Source organism: Arvicola amphibius, chromosome 5, assembly GCF_903992535.2.
Source record: "Arvicola amphibius chromosome 5, mArvAmp1.2, whole genome shotgun sequence".
NCBI classification, from domain to species: domain Eukaryota; kingdom Metazoa; phylum Chordata; class Mammalia; order Rodentia; family Cricetidae; genus Arvicola; species Arvicola amphibius.
Genome location: NC_052051.1, coordinates 46420819 through 46432701, shown reverse-complemented (window position 1 = coordinate 46432701; position 11883 = coordinate 46420819). Strand labels below are relative to the sequence as shown.

Genomic DNA, 11883 nt, shown 5'->3' with positions numbered 1-11883 from the left:
AGAGCAAAAGGTTAGAAGAGCTAAACAAAACGAACAAAGATGATTTCCCAATCGTGAGAAAATTAAAACCAAAATTAGATCAATCTAAGAATGGAAGTAAAACATGAAAGCATAACAGGTTATTTAAACAAAATAACATCAACTAGGTAAAGTTAAAATGCTACCAAAACTCCACTAGACAGCGCATTGATGAGCACTTGGGAGGCAGAGGCAGAGGCAGGCAGATCTCAGTGAGTTCGAGACCAGCTCGGTCTACAGTGAGTTCCAGTACAGCCAGGCAGGAATCCCTGTTTTGAAAAACAAACAAACAAAAACAACCCACCAGAAAGAAAGAAAAAAAAACAACCATGGAGAAAAGAGAGTGGAAGGAAGAAAGAAAGAACCACCATTACAATAAACATAATTAATTAGGGAGTGTTTGAAGGGCCATAAAACCAAGATCACAAAAACGGTGTTGTTGCTTGTGTTGTTTTTAATACGATAAGGACGAGACGGCTCAGGGTTAAGAGCATGTACTGCTTTTTCAGGTCACCACAGTTGGTTCCCAGCACACATTTTAGGCAACTAAAAGCTGCCTGTAACTGCAGCTCCATGGGGTCTGACAGTCTGACATCCTCTTGTGTGAGTAAACATTTCCTGGGGAGACACAACATGCATGTCTACTCACTTTGACAGGGATTCCAAGACAGGCCAAAAGGAGGATACCACCAGAGTCCAGCTTGGTGGGCCGATGAGTCTTACTGGGGCTACACACTAGAATGTGGGTGAGAGTTACTGTGCATGTCAGCCATTCTGATCTTTGTGAATTTCCAAAGCTTTTTCTTTTCTTTTCTTTTTTTTTTTTTTGAGATAGTCTATTTCTTATTCTGAGTTTCTTCTTCTCTAGGCCACAGGAAAGCGGCTTCCAGTCTGCTGAAAAAACAACTACTTGTTTTTGATAGCACTTTGTCTGAATTTGTGTGGACACCAGCATGCACACTCACTGATTATTGTATTCACTAACTGAGCCTGGGAATATAATTTTCAATGCTATCTGAATACTGGCAACTAACAAAAAAAGAAAGAAAAACTATGAAATCTATCTTTCATATGTATTTTTTGAGATAACAATGAGACATAACAAAAGGTAAGACAGAACAAAATTCATCATAGCAAAGTTGGACAAACCAAGCCAACAGAAAGATACAAGAGCCTGAAGAGAAGGCACAAGAGTCAGAGACCTACTCTTTCACATACTCAGGAGTCCCATAAAAAAAATACTAAGCTAAAAGCTATAGAATGTATGCAGAGGACCTGGTTCAGACTCATGTCGGCCCTGTGACGACTTCTTCAGTCTCTGAATTCATATTAGCTTTGCTCAGTTGTTTTAGAGGGCCTTGTTCTCCTGATGTCCTCAATACCCCTGTGTCCTCCTGCCTCCACTTCCATGGGGTTCACTGAACTCTGAGGGGAGGGATTAGAGGGCGACATCTCCTTTAGAGCTGTGTGGGAACCTGGTTTTGTGAAGTGGCACTAACTGTGGTGAGTTATCTGAACGTCTAACCAGGTGTTCCTAACAGTGAGGTAGTGTAGACGACAAATAAACAAGCCTTCACAATATTAAAAACAAAAAGCAAAACAGCTGTTGTGGGACAATCTTTCTACACTGTGAAGATGTGTCTCTGCCAAGGTGCCTTCTGATTGGTCTAATAAAGAGCTGATGAGCCAATAGCTAGGCAGGAAAGGGTAGGCGGGACTTCTAGGAAGAGAAAGGAACTCTGGGAAGAAAAGGGGCAGAATTCATCAGCAAGACCTGGGGAAGCTGGATAAATAGCGTGGAGGAGGGTAATGAGCCATGTGGCAGAAAGTAGATGAATATAAACAGGTTAATTTAAGTTATAAGAGCTAGCTGGGAAAAGGCCTAAGTTAAGGCCTAACTTTTATAATTAATAAGAAGTTTCATGTCATTATTTGGGAGCTGGTAGTGCAAAGAAAGCCTGACAACAAACAACCATCCCATTGCAAAACCCAAGGAAAAGGATAACAAATTAATATATGTTAGCTCAAAGTTGTTTTATTAAATTATGATCAGCAACAATGCACACGCGACACTGTGGTTTGATGGCAAAGCTGGAACCCAGAGGAAACACTGATTGCAACCTAGAAAGAAAACTTCCAGTAGCCGTGATGTGGTTGTCACAGTTCAGATCTTCCCATCCTTGGATTGCTGGATTTAATTACAGGTGAGGTTGAATGATGTAAGAATACCCAGACAGCTTTAGGAACAAAAGGGAGAAAGACTGGCCCAATAATCATCTTAAATGAACTAAGTAAACGATACAGATTTGTGGTCATAATTACAGGGCTCTCGAGTATGAGAATGTAGAGAGAACTTCCTGGCTGTGGAGAAAGTGTAGCGTCTACAGCATGGTGCTCTGGAGTAGCTACATCTGACTGACTCCACCTAGAACACCCCACTGCTGAGGATCCTGGTCAAGCTCAGAGGACTTAAGGGTGGGCCATAAATAATATAATTATCATAAATATATTTATAAATACATATATAAAATAACTTAAAAATAACATTCAACATTCTGTCTTCTTCTTGAGGCATGTTCCAGGAGGATTTCATCCAAATGCTCTCATTGAAATAAAACCCACTGAGGTAGGAAAGATGCAGCTATTGTCCCCTTCCTTTTGAAAACGATAGAGTCAGGTTTAGAGCTGAGTTCTTCTAACTTTACCCTACTCAAACAGCAGTTTAGAAGCAGAAGGTATACGGTCTGATTGACAACACGGGGCTGTGGGTTCTTATCCCAACTGCTACCGAGTACTTTCCAGTTTCCTTATGCTGTAGTTAGCCCATCTCTCATATGGGTAGAATTCTTTTGCTCACACCAGCTCTGTTCCTCCTGAGAACGTCATGAAGAATAATAATTAAAGTGATTAGTACTGTACTAAGTACAGGGTGCTCTTTAAATAACAAATGCCATTGTATGTCGGGGTTAGTTCCAGTAGGCTCTGCTCTTCTCTCACAAAGAGGATAAACATTCATTTCAAATTACAAAGGCTCAGCACATGCTGTGCAAGTGACTCAGGGTGAAGGGCCTTCCTGTACATGGTACATACGCTGTCGGCACTTCTCAAGTCAGTAGACCCCAGAAGTAAGGCTGCCCTTACGGGATCTGGAAGTCTGTCATCGAGGGCAGCCCCTTCGCCAGGTGCACCCGGCTCTCTTCTTTAGTGGCGATAAACAGCTCTGGGTAGGCAGCTGATGTGAAGTAGTTCTTAGTGTTGATCTTCTCCCAGAAGAAAACAAGGTCGACCTCACTCCCCGTGATGACTTTCGGTGTTTCAGGCAGCTCCTGTGATAAGCAAAACAGAGTTCCGTTGGTGTGCGAGAAGGTGTTGGAAAAAAAACTGGAGTGTCACCTCTGGTGTCTGGCCTTCGTGACAAACAGCACCCCAGAAGCCTGACTCAGATATGATCCAGGCTCCTTCATTTGTTCACTCAACAAACATTTATCAAGCATGCCTACTTGGTGTATGGTCCAGACTAATCATGAGTTGATTTCCTTAATTAATTGGAGAGAAATCTAAATGAATCATGAAGACTGTCAATGATACCAGCATCTCCCTGTATCCAGACAAGTGGAATGAAACACTGCATGTGTATATTCTGTCTTTAATGCTGGTGCCAGGTCCTCTCGCCAAATCTGAACGCCAATAATTTTAAGACCTCTAAGCATTCTGACCCCCTGAGTGTACAAATTACACATTTCTAGGAACAGTAGATCATTGAGATAATATTTATCTCTACATTTCAGTCAAAAACGTTAACCATATCCATACACACAAAAATAATTAACTGAAACCCCACAATGCTTCCCTGATCGAGTAGCTGCTGGCTGCTTTGGACACAACCTTTTTAGACTGTCCTCTTCCTTTGAGTGTGAACAAATTCTAACAATAGCCTTAATGGAAAAATACATTTCAAATTATGTGTTTGTTAAGACTCCTTTTTTGAACTCCTTTTAAGCTATAAGTAAATAACCTTATCAGCTTCCTTGGGGTTTCAAATCAGAAAGAACAGTACTGTCCAGACCTGTTCATCTCGTGCTTTACCTTCTCCTTGGGTCATTCGGCCTCTGGATGACTAGACAAGGTCTGTTCCCTTCTACTTGTTCCCCTTATCCTTCTGCCACACTTCACCTATAGCTTCTCAGCTGAGCTCTCTGCTTCTCTAGTGCTTTCCTTCCAGACTACTGTCCATTTAAGAAATGTAACTGATACCAGCACCCTGCATGGTCTGAAACCCTTGTGGCTTTCAACTGTGTATCAAATGGCTGGGGCCAAGAGTGCTCCACTGATCCTTGCGGCTGGCTTGTGGGTTCATGAAGTGCCAGGGAATGCAGATCCTTATGGGTGTGGGATGGCCCACCTGTACCTCTTGTTAGTCAGTCTTGTCAGGGAGCTCTGCTTTTGTCCCCCCCTCTAAATAACACTCCACCATTTTTTTCTCTTAGGACCTTGTGCATTTTCTGTCCAATACTTTCTGTTTTTGTTGTTGTCTGTTTGTCTTGTCTATTGTCTGTGTATTCTGTCCCTTAAGGTTAGGGATTTTGACTTGCCATACTCCATAGCTTTTAATGCTGTACTTGAAAAAGAGAAGGCTCTTGGTAAATAATGGCTTGTTGAATGAAGTCATGAATGAAGCTACTGCCCTACTTGGTAGATGACACTTTCATTTTATTTGATTCAGACGGAGAAATATGGGTGCTCACATGCATTTTAGGGAAATTGGAGGCATTGGGTTATGCATTTACTGAATGAGAGTCACATTCTTCTCCATGGTAAAAATGTCTAATGCTTAAATGTAGGTGTGGTGTGTGTGTGTGTGTGTGTGTGTGTGTGTGTGTGTTTGAGGGAGATGGCTATAGAGAACATGGGGATGGAATGAGAGACAAAAGTATCACCAATGGACTACTGGAGTGAGAAAGCTAAGGTCTGAGTGTTGTGGCTCTTAGCTTTTGGTTTCACGTGTGTTAGCAAGTGGTTAAATTCTCTCTGGTCTCAGTGGGCTCGTTTGAGTTTCTTTTGAGGCCTGCCCCGTTGTCATAATGCCCAGCACTACGCAAAACAGATGGAAGATGTCAGCAAAGATCAACAGAACAAACGGATTCTCTGGGGTGGGAGGCGAATACAGTCAGGGAGTGAAAGGTGAGCAAGTGGTGTCTGTGGCAGGAGGGAGACTGTGGCGCTATGGGGACATCTGCCTACTGGGATCATTACAAACCGCGGAGGTACAGAGGTCAAGTCTGAGATGGACGTCAACTGACCTTCAGCAGCACAGGCTCGTCTTCACCTTGGGCGCTCACAAACAGCTGGGTGTTTGAGAGTTTTAGAGTAACAGGAAATTTAGAGTCGTTCGATGAGTAGGCATACATGTCAAATTTTACTGTCAAAGAAAAAGCCAGAAAGAAAGTAAATCCACTACTTTTTTTAATATAAAAAGAGGTGTTTATATAGGTGTGTGTGTGTGTGTAAAAATAGACCCCCAACTCTGGTATAAATGAATATACCATATTTATTTGCGGAGGTCAGGAGTGGAATTTTACACACTGTCGTGTCCCTTTACAATGTCTCTGCTGTGAATAATGCTTCTAAAGCTTTCTATTTGAGTAGAATGCTTAAGGACCAAATTCTTGCTGAATCTCTTACAGTTACAATAGCGGAATAAGACCTCGACATTTGTTGGTTTATGAGTTCCTAATGGCTTAAAATGGAGTAATTTAAGACACCTCCTCCCCTCCCCCACACAGATGTCCAGCACAGTAAAATGACTGGCTGCTTTAGTACTACTAGAAATGTAAATAGGAACCATAGGGGCAGGAGTTGTGGTCAATGACAGAGCACTTGCTTCCTGCCTATCTGGCTTGCATTTGATTTCTTGCATCAAAAACCAGGCATGTGTGTGTGTGTGTGTGTGTGTGTGTGTGTGTGTGTGTGTTGGGTGGGGATGCATAGACTAAGTCGATACGTGAGGGAAACTGTGGTAAATAGGAAACAGAAGACACAACAATTCGCAAATGTCACAGAGTAGAAAGCACAGCAACTGGAAGGCACGGTGTCTCTAATCAGAAAGAGCCCTGCCTGCTTACTATAAAGTTGCTGCCGGGGTTCTTTAAAAATAATTTAAAAATAATTTTGTATATTGATGATGCATTCTGCATCTAAAGCAGGTTTATTGTAGAAGCTGGATCTGCATAACAAGAAATTTTGGACACTGAATTTCGTCCTTCAGATCCCATTGCAGTTAGGGGCTGTTTGGCTTTCCCATCTGATTAGCAAGCTCTTCCTAACTTCACGCTAATTGTAAGCTTGGTCCCCAGCTTTCTAACAGAGAGTGCCTGACTGCACGTCATTAGCTTCTGGGCAAGTCATTAGATATTTGTGATGCTCAGTTTTCCTCTTCTTTAAAACCAGAATAGGGAGGTTGTGTTGGGAATGTCTACAAGCACCAAAGAGACGGTACATCAGGAAGCTCTCTGTGCCCTGTAGTGGGCACAGGCAGGAAACTGCGCTCTGGTGGCATAGATCTGGATGCTAGGCTGTCCTTTCCAGGGATTCTTGGTGGGGGTGGGTTGCTCCTTTCTGTTCTAGAAGAATCGTGCAAAGCCAGGGAGATAGATAGGTTTGTGCTTTAAAAGCGGAAAGTTTGAACGAAACAAAGAGAGCCAAGGAGGGGAGGAGGGACAGGTGGCCGTTTACCTTCATGTTGCAGGTCAGTTAGTGAGACAGCTTTGAGATGCACCTTGTCCACATCCAGGCATATGTTTTGATTGAGGGAATCATTCATGACGAAATTCGACTTGACAAGCCTTACCAGTCTGTATATCACCTTATTCTGGAAGACGTGAGGTGCTGAATCAGATTGGATGGTCTCTAGAATCAATATCACAAGTTCAGGTTATTGCCTAGTGACAAGTATAGATGTTGTACACGTGCTAACACAAGCATCAGAGGTAGCTGTGAGAGAGACTGTAGGGGTAGCCAATCCAGGTGGAACAGCCAGAGTTGAAATCAATCAGCAGAAGGCTTGATTCCAGCTAAGGTTTTTATTATGGCTATTTCTTAATTTTTTTTGTAAACCAGTTTATAAGGCAATACTTTTATTTTACTTTTTAAAACAGTTCTTGAGAAACGTTTACATTTTTGTACTTTTCTTTTTTCTCATTATGGAACCCTGGCTGGCTTGGAATTCACTCTACAGAAAAGAATAGTCTTGAACTCACAGAGATTCTCCTGCCTCTGCTGCCCACTGGGATTAAAGGTGTTAGCCACCATGCCTGGCCCTGATAACAGGTTTCCAAGTGACAAGGAAGACTACAAGCATTCCCGATCTATATTTTTCAGATGAATGTATGCTAAGAGTAAATGTATTAAAATGGTATACCACAGTGATATGTCCCCACTATACGTAATACATATGTTACATATATATGTGCCAAAGGTACAAGTCTACCATCTTCCTGGAATGTGTATGTATGAGTAGCTTCATTAATCTTCAGGTTCTGACTAATTTCACTTCTAGGATGCTGTTCTACGGAAATGAATGGGGACAGAAATTGACATAGATGTTTATTGTCACTTCAGTCCTGAAAGATTTGTCTGTAGAATGTTTATAATATATCAAATGAGAAAAGCAGGATATGAGATCGTGTGTATTCCAGTGATGATGTTGGACATGTTTGCCCTTGTGTGCATCTGCATGCACCAAAGACTTTAAGGAAACATGCCATGGTGTTGGTAGGGTTAAAACCTAGGACAAAACTGAGTGACTGTTAATGTTCTTTCTTATGCCTTGTTTTATTTTATTTTTTTTTCTAGGTGGAGAAGTATTTGTTGTCTAGGTTTTATATTAAAATGAATACTTGGTTTGTATTTCCTGTGGAGGAATGAACAACAACAACAACAACAACAACACGAAAGAAAAACCCAGGGGTCTCATAGTCAGGTCGGCCGGAATTAGCTGTGAGGGTTTCCCATGTGGAGACTGAGCCTCATTTCCCTCATGTATAAAAGGAGAGGGAAGGTTGTTTTGCAGCCTACAAAGGGTGCAGTCATCAATAAATTAGTAGTGGTGCAACATTAACAAAGGCAATGGGAGTAATGATAACAATGGCTGACATGTCTTGGGTGATGATGTCACATTGGGCATTCTAGTCTACATGTTTTGAGGTACTGGCTTATTTAATCTTTACAGGAACCCAGTGAGGTGTAAGACTTGGTCATCTCTATTCACAGAATGGGGAACTGGAGGCCAGAGAGATTGAGGAACGTGACTAAGGAGGTGGCACTGGTAGAGGTCATGAGCTAATGGACAATGACTGCTTTCTCTCCAACCAAAGGTCTTGACCTTCACAACACAGCCAAGAAAGGAGCCCTTGAGCAAGTGTTCTAGACTCAGGCTGCCTTTGAACTCTCCCCCTTGGAGAAGAGCCGCATTTAGGTTTTCTTTGTTATAGTTATCAAGCTAATGTCTGGTTGCTTTCCTGATATTTTGGTTCCAGGTTTTATTTTCTTTCTACCCCATTGTCGTCATTCACCAAAAAAAAAAAAAAACAAAAAAAAAAACCAACTTGGATTTTTGTTATGTTTTATTCCTTACCTTCTAAATTATGGGTCATGGCCTCCAGGTCATCTTCAGCAAAGACCTGATCGAAACCCAGCCGCCTCTTCTTCAGAATCTTCCCTTGGTTGGATGTCGCCGCCACCATCACCAGGCTCTCCTCGAAGGTGAAGTTGGACATCTTTGAGGTTTCGGAAGCTCTCAGAGACACAAATTTGTCCGTGCATTTCTCATGAAGCGAACCATAGCTTGCCTCATAGAAGGATTTCTGTGAGGAAAGGAAGTAGCACCTCAGAGCTTACCTATGACCTCATGAGGAGACTCTTTAGTAGGGCCTGTATAATCCTACAGACTTAGTGAGGGGGATCTCCATTCTGGCTGTGGGGAACCAACCTGTGCTTCATCCCCCGCTCTCCCCTCATCCTCCACTGCCCTTCCTTCCTTCCTGCTCCATTCCTTCTTTTCTCCTTTTTTGGATTTCCCTGAAGTCATATGATTTGGGGTGGGGGAGGTCTTTTCACCCATCTTTAGGCTCAAAACTAAAACATTTTGATGACATAGGTTAACACATGATCCTGGTAAGTGAGCTCCTTCCATCAAGAGATCTGACATCTACTTGAGAGTGCTCAAAATATTCTGGCCTCCTGTATTGCCTACTCAGATTCAACCAACTTGAAGATTTAAAATATTTTTTTAGAAATAAATGACATCTGTACTGAACCTGTGAATCCTTTTATTATTACTTCCTGAATAATGTAGTCACTGATTGATTGACAAGTATAACTTAGAATTATTCTTACAGCATTTGCATTGTGGCAGGTGTGGTTAAGTCACCGACATATGACTGAAAGTCATTTGAGAATGCATGCATATTTTATACAAATAGAAGGCCATTTATTATAAGGGACTTGACATCTGCAGAAGGTGATCTCCCTGGGGGGCTTGCAATCCAGCTCGCATGGATGCCTTCGGCACAGCTGTTCTTCTCGAAGGAGCTTTTAAGCCCGCTATCACAGGTACACGAAATAACTTACTGAGTGTGTGTAATGTTTTCCCTTCCTTTTCGCTAGCTCCCTTCACCTCACCTCTGTGGGCTATCGGGCTATCTCTAACCTCTGCCATTAGTGTCAGAGAGTGACGTCAGCAAGACTCCAGGTGAGGTGGACTGAGGGAACTGGCTAAGGATGACAAAATTAACATTTTGAAGGAACCTGGCCCAGAAACAAGGGCTTCAGGTAGCTCTTCTCTGTTATGGAAGAGTCAATGAACATGAGGAACGCCAGTTAACTATTAGGTTAGAGAGGTAAGTGGTCTCATGAATAAAAAAATCAATGTATTTTAGACTCTAGTGAGGTGGAAACAAACCCTCACCGTGCTTTTCTGGTAGAGGGGCTAGTGTGTAAAGAGAAAAAGAGAAAATCCAGCTCTATAAGAATGATAATCCCGAACTTACTTGATTCAGTGAGAGGTGGTCAATGGCAGAATTGTATTCTTCATTTTCACTGTCAAAAACATATAACGAGACTGTATTTTTGTTCATTGTTTTACTATGGCTGGTAGGTATACATATTTCAATGGCCACATTAACTTTAGGTAATACAGGCAACATTCCTGAATACTGATTTAGACACAGGCACTATTGAGTCCAAGTGCTCTAACACAGCAATGGGTCTTAGTGGATGTTTAAGAGTCACTCCATTTTTAGCAGAACCTAATCCCAGTCAGGATGAGAATTGGCGCTACAGTGACCTGGTCACGTGAACACACCCACACCCACCATTACTCTTATCTTTGAAAAGCTAAAGACTTCTACATATTCATGTCTACACACATAGTAATTCATTTGTCACTAATTTGGAATTAGAAATTATTAAAACAGCTTTGTGCTTTATCTGTAAAAAAAAAAAAACTAGGCATGACTAATAAATCAAAGAGCCTTAATTGGCTGAAACCCCTTAGAAGAAAAGAGAAACTTAGGAGGCACCGCAGACACGCGTCACACTCGCTAAAGCAGATTCGTATTGGACAGGAGCCGAGCAATATTTTGTAGCCTCATTATCACTAGCATTAATGGTAAACAACAAGAACATCACGTTAGTTAAGAATGTTCTAGAATTTCAACTCTGCTCATTTATCTTCTCTATCAAGTTGAAGCTTGACTGTGGGTGTGAGTTCACATGCCCAAGAGCCGTTTCCTCCTCCTGACTGGGATCAGGGTCTCCAGAGAATGGATTCTCTCTCAAACAGTTCCTGAGAACCTGCTGCTGAAGCAGGGCACGCCAGCTCTTTGAGTTCCTAAGCTGATGCCCATATAAAATTACACTGGAGTCAGTGTGCAACAGAAATATTCTTCTGTAATTTCTATTTCTCTCAGTGAAATACCAGGTTAGCATGTTGGACACTTCGTCTTTTTAGGTCTTCTCTAGTCTGGCCTGACAACATGGCCTCTGGCTGGCTGCTTTAACTCCTAGTTGGGTTCATTGAATCACAAAAAGTAGAATGTGTTTCTTACCTGTAACAGTTCTTCAAGTCTTCAAACAAATCAGGAACTTTGGCCATCTTGACTTCTGCAAGAGAACACCAGTGGCTGTCAGCTCCCCACTTCTGAACCCCGTGCTCGCAAGGGTGGTGACCCTGCTTTGAGCTTCTTGAGAAACTCCAGCGAGTGGCTGACTTTTCACGTGCCCAGCCTTTCCTCTATTCACACTGCCTTCCATTATCTGTGTACGCTCTGGTCCCCTCTACCAGCTCGGACATTCGCTTTAGAATGTTTCTCCTGGTATTGTTTGTGTCCAGCCCATCCTGTCACACTAGTAGGCATCCCATGTAAGGTGGCTAGGAAAAGGAAAAGAATGAAAACCACCCGAGTGAGGTATCTGCCTTAAGCAGAGGCCAGGGAGAAACAGAGTGGGAACCTGCAGATCTTTCTCATTTTTGTCACTAGAGATAGCCTATCTCCAGGAAAAGAAATCCTGTTCAGCTGCTCCCTCGGTTCCTTAGCACCAGAAAGAGAATTCTTCTCTCAGTCTGTGATCCCAGCTCGCCCACCAAATCAGGAACAATGAGAGAAGAAAAGAGAACATCCCGTAGCCTTACAGAAGGTGCCTAGAGAGAAGACAGTCAAGGAGCAAACAAAAGACAATTTTTGTAGCCTCAGATGCGATAAGGACAATACCTTGGCCGACACGAGCGAGCGCCGGTGAGGTGACTCCTTCTGTGCCCTGGAGACTTTGTGTCTGAGTCAGGCTTCTCAGTATTTATAATCATCTCCT

At 42.4% G+C, this 11883-nt stretch overlaps 1 protein-coding gene across 1 annotated transcript; it reads right to left on the bottom strand.

Moving 5' to 3' along the window:
• Positions 1 to 3155: 3155 nt before the first annotated feature.
• On the bottom strand, positions 3156 to 11170 carry Il1a (interleukin 1 alpha). Its single transcript, XM_038329225.1, has 6 exons — positions 11124 to 11170; positions 10065 to 10113; positions 8651 to 8879; positions 6751 to 6924; positions 5319 to 5437; positions 3156 to 3344 (listed from the first exon to the last, which is right to left on the bottom strand). The coding sequence occupies exons 1-6, from the start codon at positions 11168 to 11170 to the stop codon at positions 3156 to 3158; spliced, it is 807 nt and encodes a 268-aa protein (XP_038185153.1).
• Positions 11171 to 11883: the final 713 nt, after the last annotated feature.

What these genes read in the sequence shown, in the direction of transcription:
- Il1a (XM_038329225.1), bottom strand. Translation starts at nt 11,170, where the DNA reads ATGGCCAAAGTTCCTGATTTGTTTGAAGACTTGAAGAACTGTTACAG. An exon ending in ACCACCTCTCACTGAATCAA is followed by an intron (nt 8,880 to 10,064) that starts GTAAGTTCGGGA and finishes CTTTCCTCACAG; the next exon opens with AAATCCTTCTATGAGGCAAG. An exon ending in CATGACCCATAATTTAGAAG is followed by an intron (nt 6,925 to 8,650) that starts GTAAGGAATAAA and finishes TATTGATTCTAG; the next exon opens with AGACCATCCAATCTGATTCA.